This window comes from Trematomus bernacchii, unplaced genomic scaffold (assembly GCF_902827165.1).
Source record: "Trematomus bernacchii unplaced genomic scaffold, fTreBer1.1, whole genome shotgun sequence".
Lineage (NCBI taxonomy): Eukaryota > Metazoa > Chordata > Actinopteri > Perciformes > Nototheniidae > Trematomus > Trematomus bernacchii.
This window is the reverse complement of record NW_022987705.1, coordinates 10,317,880-10,332,259: the sequence shown is the minus strand read 5'-3', so window position 1 is coordinate 10,332,259 and position 14,380 is coordinate 10,317,880. Positions and strand designations below refer to the sequence as shown.

At 37.7% G+C, this 14,380-nt stretch overlaps 1 protein-coding gene across 2 annotated transcripts in view; it reads left to right on the top strand.

Annotated features, from left to right (window-relative positions):
• The window catches only part of gabrg2 (gamma-aminobutyric acid type A receptor subunit gamma2), a 57,247-nt gene extending 49,195 nt beyond the window's left edge, over nucleotides 1-8,052 (top strand). The window contains exons 8-10 of one of the 2 annotated variants that reach the window (XM_034140434.1): nucleotides 351-556; nucleotides 2,019-2,042; nucleotides 4,485-8,052. In XM_034140434.1, coding sequence (XP_033996325.1) covers nucleotides 351-556; nucleotides 2,019-2,042; nucleotides 4,485-4,763 — 509 coding nt within the window. In that variant the 3' untranslated portion in view covers nucleotides 4,764-8,052. Of the gene's footprint in view, nucleotides 1-350; nucleotides 557-2,018; nucleotides 2,043-4,481 lie in introns of both variants that reach the window. The other variant, XM_034140431.1, reaches the window with a different exon arrangement.
• The last annotated feature ends 6,328 nt before the right edge of the window (nucleotides 8,053-14,380 follow it).

Here is a 14,380-nt window from a genome sequence, read left to right as displayed (position 1 = left end):
ATCTACTAAAAAGAAATAGTGGTTTTGGCTTAGGGTTACTATTGCATTGACTTAGGATTTTAATTATATTTACTCAATTGTATATGTTATGGTACTAAATGTAGTTATTTAGACCCACTTGATTTTTTTACTTACATTTACTCAATTCATAAGGTAAATTTAAATGATTTCACAGCTTTAAGATTGACTCAATATTTTTAAGTGTAAAAATGTTTCACCAATTAAATTGAGTACATCATCGTTTTAGTTTTTTGAGTGCAGTGCAAAAAGAGTACAGTATCATTCATTCATACATTTCTTGATTCAGAGCTGATTTAATTTTTCTCTCTTGTCTTCAATCTCATTATCAGGCATCACCACGGTGCTGACCATGACCACGCTGAGTACTATAGCCAGGAAATCCCTTCCGAAAGTTTCCTATGTGACCGCCATGGACCTGTTTGTGTCAGTCTGCTTTATTTTCGTCTTCGCCGCACTTATAGAGTATGGCACGCTGCACTACTTTGTCAGCAACAGGAAGCAGAGCGCCAAAAAGGACAGGAAGAAGAGAAACCCGGTGAGTTTATTTCAGTGAGGATTTCTTTTCTTTAGGTTTCAGTTTGACAGAAACATTGCTCAATTACAAGTGATTGTAATGTATTTACCATGATGTTGGGTTAATCCTGTGTGTTATATATTTGCAGTGTTTACAGTATCCTTTATTTAGGTGAAAAGTCAAGTCCTGCATCTGTCCATCCCCCCCACTTTATAGCAGCACAGGGATTAAGCCTTCGGGAAAAAAAGAGAAACACTGATTTCCTAAGGGAGTATCTTCCCAAGGGGCCAGCCCACAAATTACTCAATGAGCGAGGCGTGCAGCTCCAACCTTTTCCTGATCCAGTTACAGTTACAGTTGTAATTTAGACCAATGTCACGTGACAGGAGAGTAGTAGTCATGTGAGCTTTTAAATCCCTCAAGAGATCATGGCAGCTATGTTGGAGAGCCATGATCCCTCGCCATATGAGCACTTACGAAGCTGAGAACGCTAACCCTCAACAGCAAGACCAGCAGTTGTCCCTAATCAGCTAGAGGTGGCTTATGGTTCTACATATGAATGTCTGCATGACAATCGTTTTAAGTCTACTTCTTGAAGTCTACTTAATGGCACAAAGTTTAGTGTTTTAAGTCAGAAAATGTTTTAGGGTTACTGAAATCTCTTTTTGAAGTTATGACTTTTCTACGGACTTGGAAGATATCAAATCTTAAACCTCTAAGTATGATGTGCTCGGGTAAACCGGAGTATTGAACTGGAATTTTGGTGGAAAGTGGGGCACTCTAGTTTCAGCCTCTGCAACTAAGGATGTGCACATGGTGAAACTGTCCAATGGACGAATGAATGAGTAATGAAGTGGAAGGTGTTTGCCAGTCTGCCATCTCAGAGGCGCTTTTACAGGTCTTCACTGGTTAAAATGCAGTAAGGAGGAAGTATGCTATAAGAAGGAGGTCTGTTACTGAAATTCTTTTGACGTTCATGAAATGTTAAAGGTCATCGAGGAAATGTAAATAAATGAAATGTTTCTCTTAGTTCTGTTAAGCCATGTGATTTAAAAAAAAAAAAAAAATCTTATATTACCAGCATATGTTACAACAACGCCTGTTAAATGTCACAAACCAAATGTGTCAACGAGCTGCTATGTAAGGCGAATTTAAACGTAATGATGTCACAAGCACAAGGAGTGAACACTGTATTATAGTTTTGTATCTGTAATATTTCTCCGAAGGTAATGCTGGCGTAATCATGTGAGATACATGTTTCCCACCATGCATCTCCTCCTATGTCTGTTTGTAACATGTTTGTCCCTCTACTGTATATTTATTCTCTTTTCATTATTGATTTAGACAGAGTGATTGTAAGTTTCACACATTATCCTGTGTATATTTCTATCGCTGTTTTTTGTCCTCTGTTTACATGGATTCTTTGTTTTTTTGTTACTCTCTTTCAATTCCACATATTCTTTGCATCCTGTCTGGACAAAAGCTCCTCCGGATCTTTTCCTCAAAGGTATATTGCCTGTGTCTGACTGCATGTGTCTGCTGCATGTTGGCTCTTTGATCCCCCAGCACCTCACTGCCTTTTCTGTCTGTGACACAGCAGATACGCCTCTCTCTATTCCCTCTTTATCTACCTGCATTCTAACTGTACATACATGACATTAAAAGGGGCGCTCTGCAGTGCACAGTGCGGGGGCAGCCAGCCAGACGTACTTATTCAATTTTTTTAAATGAAAATAAGCATCCAGAGGAATGTTATAGTACAGGTCCAGTGTGGACTCATTCTGGCTCCCTCTGTCCTGTCTCACTCTTTGTTGTTGTTGGAACCACAGTGACCCAGCAGCCGCTGCAAAAGCTTCCTGTCCTCTCCCTTCTCCTGCCAGTAAATCTATACCTGTGTGTTTGTTGGGCTTCTCAACCTGACGCTGCAGAGAATTAACAGACTGAAACAGACAACCCCCTGCACTGTGCTAAGTCAAATTAGATTTGGAGGTCCATTCAGAACATTAACACATGCTAATCTTTAAACACCTAAAAAGCATCTAGGGTGGTAGCAATCAAAGGTCTACATTTAACCTAACACACAAGACAAGATTATATTTTTCACATAGTGGTCCTCATAGAAACTTTACTGGGGGGAATAATATTATCAGTTGGATTTCCAGCAAAGACATGAGTCTACAACCATTACATATTTAACTTAAGCTAGATAACAAGGGCATCCTCCACTAATGAATGTTTCCGCCGTCTGCCTTCTATGAGAGGTTGTCTAATTTCAGCCAGTTAAAGTTGCCAATGCCACTGTGTTGTTTCTTTGTTGTTCTTTTATTTTGTTTTTGCTAACACCGACACAGCACAGCCCAGCTTGACCAGGCCATGCGGCAGGATGCTGTTAATGCTCCTTCTGCGCTTCCTCAAGTGCAACCAATCCCCTTGAGAACTGAGTCATAACCTTTTTATTTGTATTTGTTGCTTATCCCCACCTCAACACACTGTCCGTTAATAATTAAGGACAAATAGGCTGAAAATAACCCGTATGTTGTTTTGTTTGTGGTTATGTATCGTTTTCAAAGGGACCACAGGTTTGTGCACTAGTGCTGGGCAAGAATAGAATTGTGGGGATGAACAGTTTAATTCAATTGATGTATTTAAAGCTTGTTTGAGGATGCATGTGCACAGCAGATAGTGTTATGTTCAAACTAAAACTGCAATGACCATTTTTTGTATTATTTCAGCAAGCATGTCTATTGTAGGTGTATACAAATGGGGTCAAAAACATCACTTTTGTGATGTATTAAGCAATTAAAAAAGAACAGATTGACACAGAGCATACATATAAGTTGTAAAACGTTTGTGAGTTCTAGCAAAGTATTTTTTATAGATTAGTGTTCCTATGTTAAACGAATAAGCATAAAGAACACTTAAATAACAGCTGCTGGCACTTTTTTTGATCGGAAGTAATGTGCAATTCTTCAGAAGTTCAGCTTTGGAGTATGCTTGAATCGCTGTGTCTTTTTTAAATGATGAGCTTGACACCCGGATATATCAGCAAGGTCAAAGAACCTCTGCCAAAGGGGGGCAGAGTATTTAATCTGCCAAAAAGCCAGTATTCCAATTTGTGCAAAGGTGGCCTTTCAAGATAAAAAATGATAATTGTCTCACTGTATAATGGCAGGGCCACGTACTCACTGATGTCACTGTCCTATTTTGGGAATCTTCACAAATAAATAGCATGTGCCCTCCAGTGAGTGGTGAGCACAGTTTGAAAAGGGGTTTAATTATTTTGGGATTTGGTGACAGTGAGAGTGGGCTAGAGAATGATTGAGCTGTGTGCTGAACATCTGCCAACGCATGCTCCTCCCCAAGCTTAGCTTTATGATGCCATAAATAAGCCATTAACAATATATCCTAATAAAACATTCCAGAAAAAAAAACAATGCTTACAAAATCAATACAGGTCCAAATGATGACATGTTGTTCAGTCACTGAGCATTGAATTTGTTTTTTCTACATGGAATAAGTGAGGCACTCGTGTGTTTGCTACAGTGTTTTCACTGCAGATGTTATGGTCAGAATCTAAATGAAATTGAGGGGCATTGCCCAGCACTAGCTTTATATATCTGCAAAATAAAGAAATATGAACTACTGTGCTAAACATTTTATAACTTGGTCAGCGCCCAATTTATCCCCAGGCAAAGGTGTCACTATAATCCTCACTAATGCAACCACAGTTGGTAGCTACGGGTCAATTTGAGTTTTCTTGGCATTAAAAGGGTCCATTGGCGAGTTGAAGGTGCAATTTGCATTTCACTGACTAAAGTTAAACTGAAGCAAGCGACACAAAAAATGGCAGCTCAAACTAGATCCCCTGTAATGTCAGTGAGGTCTTTGCTACGGCATACTGGGGCTCTGGTAGCTAACTAACTCTGTCTTTTTGTCCTGTTAAAAGCAGAAACCCACGGTTGACATCCGCCCCCGCTCGGCCACAGCCATCCAGATGAACAACGCCACGCACATGCAGGAGCGAGACGAAGAGTACGGTTACGAGTGCCTGGACGGGAAGGACTGCACCAGCTTCTTCTGCTGTTTCGAGGACTGCCGCTCCGGAGCCTGGCGGCACGGCAGGTTGCACATCCACGTCGCAAAGATAGACTCGTATGCACGCATCTTCTTCCCCACTGCATTTGGTCTATTTAACCTGGTCTACTGGGTGTCATATCTCTATCTCTAGGCCTGGGTGTGTGCCCAGCCCTATCATACAGCTCATTACATTCTACATAAGCTCTGTGCCAGCAAGGGACATTATGAAGGAGGGGACCCACTAAAACGATACAATGCATTTCCTTTATATCCATACATTTGATCCCGCTGAATTGTAGTTATTTTATTTGAAAACTTTAACACACATTGCAAAAGTTGTAGCATTACATTTAACTGGTATGAGGAGGTTTGTAGATTGTGTGACCAATTATGTTTAGTTTTTTTTTTGTTAGCTAATTGCTAATTGATAAATAATTTACTTATGTATAAAGCAATTCAAATAAATTGAAATTGAAATGACAGCAAACACTCATCAGAAAAATCTAAATGACATTAATTGCATCATTTCCTTTGACTTAACCTACTATATCACACAATCTAAAGCACTTTAATAGAGCTATTTTAGACAGTGATGCTAATTTATTTTTAGTTTGTTTAGCTTTAGTGTTGGCACAATTAAACATTGCATTTTTCAGGTGCGGTCAGAGAAAGACAATGCTGTTTATGGACAATGCTCAACTGTACAGACACTGTATATATTTTACTATTACATAGTGGTTTACATTTATTGCATGCACCTTTCAGGCCAAAAATCAACATATTTTATGGTCTTCTATTGTTGGCTATGGAAATATATTTAAAAAAAAGCACTGTTTATTATCATTCAAGATTGAATTATACTATTTTCTAGGAAAATTGGAAAATGAAATTATAAAAATGTGCCCGATTTATCCTTTTTAATTTGTGGAATCATCTCTGCGTACAGGCCAGACAGCTTGTTTAGTCATTTTCCTCACAGCTATTAATTAGCTAACGGTATAGACAACCCTGACCTCTCCTATATTTGCTCTTAAAAGCGTGCATATACATAATGACACACTCCTGTTGTTGTTTGGTTACGCAAGCTTTTACAAGACACCTAAACTGAAACAAGTGTTCTTATAAAAACAACAGTGTTAATGGCATCTACATTACCAGCAGTTTCAAATATAAATTGAAACGATTGGTCAAAATACAACAAAAATGTTATATGAAATCAACTAATGAGCTTTGTTCAAGGGGGAAAAAAGCATCTGCTTGTGTTGAAAGAGATGTGCAAGCCTTATTATCAAGCATCTAACTTCCTGTCTCTTTGAGAAGAAACACGTTGAGAATGTAAATGATTACATAGTGAGGAAACTGATTTACTGGCTAGGCAGAATTTCCTTGTTTTTGTATTTTTTTCTTATTTTCTTTTCCATTTAAATTAGCTCTGAATGCCATAGTGTGTGAAGAGAGCGGAGAACACAGTGAAAGCATCTGACAAGTAAATGTCATCTATGATAAACATGTAACACACATTAATTACAAACCCTACAGATTACAATTTTGATAGACACCAGTATGCAACAAATGGAGACAGTGCTTCAGTATGATTTGTCAAGGAATGGGTGTAAATCACATTGTTTATGTACATATATTATTAATGGAAGAAAACACTTGTCAAGCCCTTGGAATTTCGTAAAAGGGAATATATTTTGTAATTTCAGCATTGTTACAGTATATCATCCTACAGTATATTAGACCTATTGTATCATGCTGGATTGACCATGTAGAATACTTGGGGGTAACGGGGTATTTATTTATTTATCCCTTTATTGTATTTATTTATTTATTTTATCGAGAGAAAAAAAAGTATGTTATGTTCATATAGCCCCTGAAAAAAAAAGAACATAGAATGCTGTCATTTATATCAAAGATGCATTTTTGTTTGATGTGTCAATGGAGCTTGAGCTTATTTATCTTGTGTTTTCTATGTTGTGATCGATGTACACTACTCTCACAAGGGCCTGTCAAACTGTTATATCTGTTAAATTAGTGGGTTGCAACATAACCTGTTTTGCAGCTTCTGAGTAGTAGACTTGAATATTTTCAGGGGGGGAAAAAAACACAAAAAAACGTTCCCAAGCCACCAGAAGAGAAGAACATTTGCTTGTCTCAGTGACTATTGGTTATTTCCACTTTTTCCACCTTCACAAGGTCATTGGTCATATTTGCCATATTTAATAAAGTATCAGTGATGATACTTCCATATGCATTAATTATCAGATTATCTCATATTTCCAGAAGTTTCTTCCCTTTTGTATTTAACGGTGGTCCTGTTGTGTTCTGAAGCTGCCACTTAGTAGTCTGTCTTCAGTGTGCACATACTCTATCTCTCACATCTTTAGAGACACAAGTGTGTCAATAGCAATTTAGACTGGCCATCATCTGTGTTCTGTAGTTTAAAGAAGTGTAAAAGAGTGATTACATCTTATCAAGTGCCAAAGTGACACACATGCAATAGAGAATATCAAACTGAAATATCATTTGTGAATCCACTTTTAATGCCTTGAAGAAATGAAAAAAAAAACATGTGCTGAAAGTGAGTGTTTTCGTGAAGGAAATGCTATTCGATGAAAGTTGAACACACCATTATTCCCTCAGATAGTATGTTTTTTTGTTCTTTTTTGAAAACGTTACACAACCAAAAGCATGAGTACAATTATTTGAATGTAGACCAGATTGATAAGAAATACATTTTGTATCAGGGTGAACAGCTAAACATTTCTGACTCAGACTGACTCAGACTTTATTAGATTGCTGGGTTTGTAAATAACCAAGCATGTCTCGTGTTTGAACAGTGGTGCAAAAAAACAACATACTTTATGCTATTTTACTTCTCCATGATGTTAAAAGCTTATTTCATTTCTGTTCATTATTGTTTGTGCACTCTACTGTAAAAGCAGAGGTATAAAGGAGTATGGGAGACACTGTTATATTCAGTAGTGTGCATGTCGGATATGTGTTCAGATTTTGGACTAATTCAATGTTTCATCTGGTTGCAGTCTTTTGCCTGCATTGGAATGGACTTTTATTACACTGTACATTTGACAAAGTACTTTTATTTATGTCTGGACCCACACATGAGACATGTATGTGAACAGCACATGTAGATATTTTCTATTGTTATGTATTTTGTCAAACTGCAGAAAACAAAATAATATGCACTGGTATTACAGAGCTCAAGCTATCCAAGAACAAAATAAATTTCATATGATCCTCATACATACATTATGTTTGTTGTTTGCCATTTATGTATATTTGAGTATTGTATAAAAGGGGCACTGATCAATTATGTTAGGGTCTGCATAATATGCTATACATGTACTGGAAAAAAATCCTTTTCATAAGGAAATTGCACATAGCTGTGAAATTTTACAATAAAATGGTTGCATTTATCAGTGTGCATAAGTTCATTATTATGTTTGGGTACTCTTGTTCGATAAGTAATATTACGCACAGACAAGTATTTATTTTAAAGTCATATGTTGATAAAGGTGTAGAAATATTAGCCAATGTACTTAAAGTAATAGTTTTATACTATTTTATTGAATTATGATTGATTTATCAATGTGTTGGAAACATTTAACTGTTTAGGTGGAGCAACTTTTGAATATTGTATATGCAGTTTAATCCAGTGGCTGAATATCTCAAGTGAATGTAGTAGATTCATTTCCTGGAAACAGTCAAATTCCTACAGTAAGTGCCTCACCATTTTATTTAAGTTTAGCGCTCGAATAAATGTTCTTCCCATCACTTTTTTGACAACTTGTCATAAACTCAGGTTGCTTAGCAGCAGAGAACTTGCCAAGCAATTAGACTAAAAACATTCGAGTTCGAGAAGGAATCCGGGCTGTATGTGAAGCAATATAACTTTACATTTAGCTAACGGACGAAGACAGTCTTTAAATTAACAGACTAACCTTTCGTCACCATGAACGGTAATTGTAAATTGGTTTGACTGGCAATTCAAAAGGTCAAGCCATAGACTAATCACATCAACCTGTCAGGAGTCTAGCACTGCAGTCTGTGAGTACAATGAGAAGAGGAGGTTTAAGTAAATAGAAGATTGATAGAAAGTAGATAGAAATCCAAATATTGAGAGTGCGGAAACTAGGATTTTAGAACGACATCGATGTAAGCCACACAATGTGGTGATAATTAGTAAAGTGCAGTACTCATTGCCTTCCCTAAAGGCAAACAACTGCTGATAAGCTAAAAAGATATCCTCCTCTGCAGTGAGAACAGTACATACTGGTACGGCTATATTTGTTAATTTCATCCAGCAGGGTTAAACGAAATATGCAGCAATTAAAAGTCCTGGCATGGATACTAAAATATTCACCATAATAGCAGAACAGAGAGTTTACACCTACACTAGTATATACATGGTCAATTACAACATTGATATTTTATCCTTTTTTCAGGCAATGTGCTTGAACACATTGTAAATAAAGTAGACTGGGATAAACAGCCATTTGATAAACCGTCCATAATTCACTTAGATCTTACAAGTCACATGCCGAGTCAAGCAAAGGTTTGATATACATTATTCTTATTTTCCCTTGTGGAAGCAAAACATTTTAATAATCCAGTTCTCCTCATTTCGGATATCCACATTTACACTTCACCACTAAGCACAAATCTTAATGCAATTTTAACAATGCAAATGTTAGTTAAGGCTAAGCAGCATCCTTACAGCCAGCACATACTGTAAAGGACGCAGATGGTGGATGTTAAAATGAATTAATGTACTGCAACTACTGTTAAATATCAGAAAAGCCCTTCAGCACAACTGCAAACCGAGTCAACGAGAAATATGATGAACGAATTAACAAAGGCAATTTAAGTTCTAACCTGAAACAAGGACATTAGTTTAGGCATGACAGAAGATAGTTTTCAAGTTTTTCAGGACAGTTTTCATGTAGTTATATCACAGCCTGCTCTAGTCTCATCCTGTGACTGTCTTCTTCCAGGAAAGTGCACTTCAAACAGAGCGGCAGTTGGCTGATGGAGCCCTGCTCTGCTCTGCTCTGCCCCCCTCCCCCCCCTCCCTCCACAGGGCAGTGTGGCAGCTGCAGAGGACAGCCATGTGAATCCCTCTGATTATTACACAACCGTCTGCAATGTAGCACTGCAGCGTGCCATCGCAGCCAGCCCTTTCATCAGCTGAGGTGCAGGCTCTTCAGCGCGGACTGAGCTGGGTGTGCAGGGAGTCCTGCATGAATAATGCAGTCTGCACATGGCTCGCTTTTTAGGACTTCACCCTACTGCTTTCATCACTGTGAGCAATGAGACATCCAGAATATGAATGTACTGACTGCTACTTTCTTTCCGATAAAGTAAGAATGTACTGTTTTGGTCTTGACAATGATCAGTAAACTCAAAATGATGACTTACAAAACAGTTATCTACGGAAAGATCAAATGTTTTCTGCAACATGCTGCACAGAGGTGAGAATATACTTAAAAGGTCCCCTATTATACTGTTTTTCATCAATATATTATAGGTTTCAGATATATACAAAACATGTCTCTGAAGAGGTTGACTCAAAATACCAAACAGATCACCCATTGCAGCATCCCATAAACCCCTCTGTTTCAGCCCTGTTTCAAAAGTGCTGATTCTGGGTCTGTTACTTTAGATGAAATAAAAGTGCCACTCCCAACGCCCCTCTGAGAGATATTTGGTTAAAAATAACACAATGGTGCTCTAGGAGGATATTCAGGTGATAAGGTGGGGGGGGGGGGGGGGGGGGGGTTACCTTGGTTGCTGATTGGCTAATGGTTACACAAGCCAACAAATTGTTATGACATCATAAAGTGGCCAAAATCTGATCAGCTCATTTTCAGACAGGTTTTTATATAAATGGATCAGGACAAAAAGAGAGCGAATCTTTTTTCCTGAAACTTTCAGAATCTCTTTACAACGTCAACTAAGTCCAAAAAGTAACAATGACTTGATCCTAATAAACCTGTTGTCTGAGTCTTCAATGCCTGACATAGCTTATTTTTTTGTGACAAATACCCTATGGTTGTACATGAATTAATAACTTGCACAGTTAATTTTTTAAGACACATTTTCAGCTGGCAGAGGCAGAAACACTGTGATCTTGCTAATTACCCTAATTGCTGTTTCTGGCAGTACATGTATTTAAAGACTCCTTCTTATTATACAGTGATATTATAAATATATCACATCAGGTCTAGGAACACCTCAGGGGCTTCTAGACAGAGCTATTTGCTTAGGAGAGGGACGTCTGGAATACCTTGTTTAGCCCGCTGCCCCCATGACCCGGCCCAGATAAGCGGGTGAAAATTGATGGATGAATTATCTCAACCATTATTTCAAACCGATTAAGGAAAAGCATGAAAAATACCTCATGAACATACTGTACATGACAAGGGTTGACATGTATTTAACCTGCAGTTGATATACAGCAGGCTCTCAGAGGAGATCATACAGGCATCTCTGACATATGACAAAACAAAGATGAATGTAACTGACTGTGGGAATTTAAAAAAAGGAGTTCAAGTAAAGGGACAAATAAATCTCTGCAGACCTTCTGTCAATTAACATTATAGCGCTTAGACTTAGCGTTAGAACATGCAAAACTCCTCTAATAAACCTACTGTTAAATTGCATTTTACAAAAACCTTTGTTGATTTCCTCACACCAATCAGATACATTACAGCCACTAAGACATTTAATTTCTCTAATGTGTTTTTTCAAATGTTACTCATGACAATAACGATACCACCATTACATCAATACACCACATACTTCATTAGAGATGACATTTAGGGACTTTTGAAATGATTCACGTTGTTAAATGTCAGCCATCAAATAATTTGACCTTTCACATTAATTTAACGTGTTGCCACTGAGGGCTGATGGGAGTAATCATGTCCGAGTAGGTTTTTTTTAGGTTTTTCAGGTTTCCCCATGTGCATTAAACTGTGCTTGCCTGGTTTCCTGCACCACTCATTAACAACTCAACTGTAAGTGCCTGGGCTCAGTAACAGTGTGAGCAGGGTAACAGAGGGATGGTTGTGTAACTTCCGAGACAATGTATAAACAGGGATTAATTACCAGTGTTTACTTTCAAGATACTCCAAACCACAATCATCACAGGCAGATGAATAGGATCCTAAATGCATCAGTGCTATTAGGACACACACACACACACACACACACACACACACACACACACACACACACACACACACACACACACACACACACACACACACACACACACACACACACACACACACACACACACACACACACACACACACACACACACACACACACACACACACACACACACACACACACACACACACACACACACACACACACACACTTAGTTTAAAGTAGCAGATAATTTAAACATTGATATTATCGATTTATAATTGAATAGATGTGATATGCAAACATTGTTAAATGACTGTTCCAGTGTAAAATACCTAGTCTTGTGTGTTAAATATCTCCAAATGCAAAATGCCAAATAAGAGGACATTGAGGGTATGTCAAAGATAAAAAAGAAGAGAAGAATATTTCAATTTATTTTATTTCTGGTAATTAGCAGAGGCTTTAATGTCTGTAGAGACCTCTGACATTCGTGCTTTCTAAATTCCCACTCAGCTTGTTCCTTACCATTGCAGCTGCCTGCTGTTTCCTTCATAAAAAACACATGCCAGCTAGGATTTCTTACAGGGATTACAGATCTAAAAATATATTTGTTTATTATACTATTCCGCAGTAATGAAAGAGAAATGTATAATTTTGTATTCATGTCCTATCCCAAACCACTTTATATTTATCCTTTAAATTGTCTTGAAATAGCCTAAATTATCTTTGTATATCCACAACTATGCTTTCTGTAACATCCTGCCCATTCAAACAACAGCTAATTGTATTGGCAAAACTCTATTTAAGGCACATGCTGTGTCAAAAGGGAAACGTGTCTAAAGCAGTATTGTCATATTGTAACATTGAGGCATATGTATATTTGTTTATTTTTCATTGCTTATTATTTTTGGTATAATGGTAATCTCAAATGCCATCTAGGTGTTCTAAATTGAAAGATAATCCCTTTTGTGTTTTCAGGTTTGAAAAGCACTTTATTTTTAGCAGCTAATTGAGCCTCTGGTGACTAACTGGTGAGTAAAGAAAAAACAAGCTATATTGAAAGCACTTGTACCTTTAAAAAATCATCTGAAGTGTACAACGGCTGACGTTTTCACAGAAGTGCATTACAAATGCAATCGTTTGAGACTAAGAAATTACCATACGTACTTGACTTCCTATTTCCCCATTTGCTGAACACAAATCGGATCCACATAAAAAGTATTGTATGCCCTTCTTTTCAATGTAAGAGCTAAGATCTAACACAGTATGGCCTCTTTGAACAATGTGTTTTTGTGGACAAGGTACATTTACCATATAGTGAAAGCACCATAAAGCACAGGCTTTATGGGAAACTTAAGTTCAATGACCCTTGGTGCTTGGAGCTGCAAACTAGGCTTCCTATAGTCCTTCAGATAAAGTACACCTTTATGTTAATCTGACCTTCCTAAATCTCTGGAAATGTTTACATTTGGGTTGGATTACTGGAGTAAATTCTAAGAAAAATATTTAAATTGCAATTTAAAAAAGAAACACTGACATATGGCAAGTCATATGATCTTTCAGGTCCAGAAACGCTATAAGCAGGTGTCTAATTTTCTAAGTAGAGCATTTACACTTCATGCTGAATTGGTAAACACCCAACAACTGAACAACAAGGTCATGTGCATCTGGTCACCGATAGCCAAGAGGATAAATATTGGCCAGTACACCACCAGCGCTTAGCCACATGCCAACAGCTTTCTCTTTCGCAAATGTTCCAGATCTGCTTACAGCAAACATTTTTGTTGTACTTATTAAATAGAGGCACAAAACAAAGCCATCCTGCAGACAGCAACAAAGGTGAGAACAAGGTACTCCATTCTAGCAGAATTGTATCTAACACCCACACCTTCTAAAGCTGTCACCTTTTTCACGCTTCTCATACCTCCCAGGCGCAACTTTCCACTTCACACTTTTGCCAGATAACAGTTTCAATTCAAGCATTGTGTAGAACGTTCTTTGCATTGGATATTTCTTTAACACACAGTATGGCACTCGGAAAAGTTTGGTTCTAAAAATGTAAGCTTTTTAGGAAGCGAGACCTAATAGCCTTCCCTACAGCAGATAGCTATCTTTCTATGTATCATCACTCTATCCATTTTTAGTCTTCCTTACTTTGCTAGATCTTGTTGCTATTTGCTGATGCAGTTGAGCTCGTTCCTCCTCAGGGGTCATTAAACATTCATCATATCTGAAGCATGAGATGCAGGTAAGTATTCACCATCTCACATACAGAACAAAATAAGGCTGTTAAATGTATCAATTTTGTCAAGGAAGCCTCAGGTGTTGTTTTGACACAGAAAAACACCGGGGAGCAAGATGCAGGAACATGCATTTATTTCAGATTATACCAGATGAATGGTTGGCTAGCTTTGACCAACTTCACATGGGATTTCAAGCTATATGTGTATTTATATAACAGAGATAGCAGCTCTGTCAGGTAGGATTTGTTATATCAATTTATGTCACTACTGAGCCTGCTTTGTTGAAATTGGCAGTTGCTTGTTGTTGTCCTTCTCGGTTTTAAATTATAACAAATCTTGACTCGTA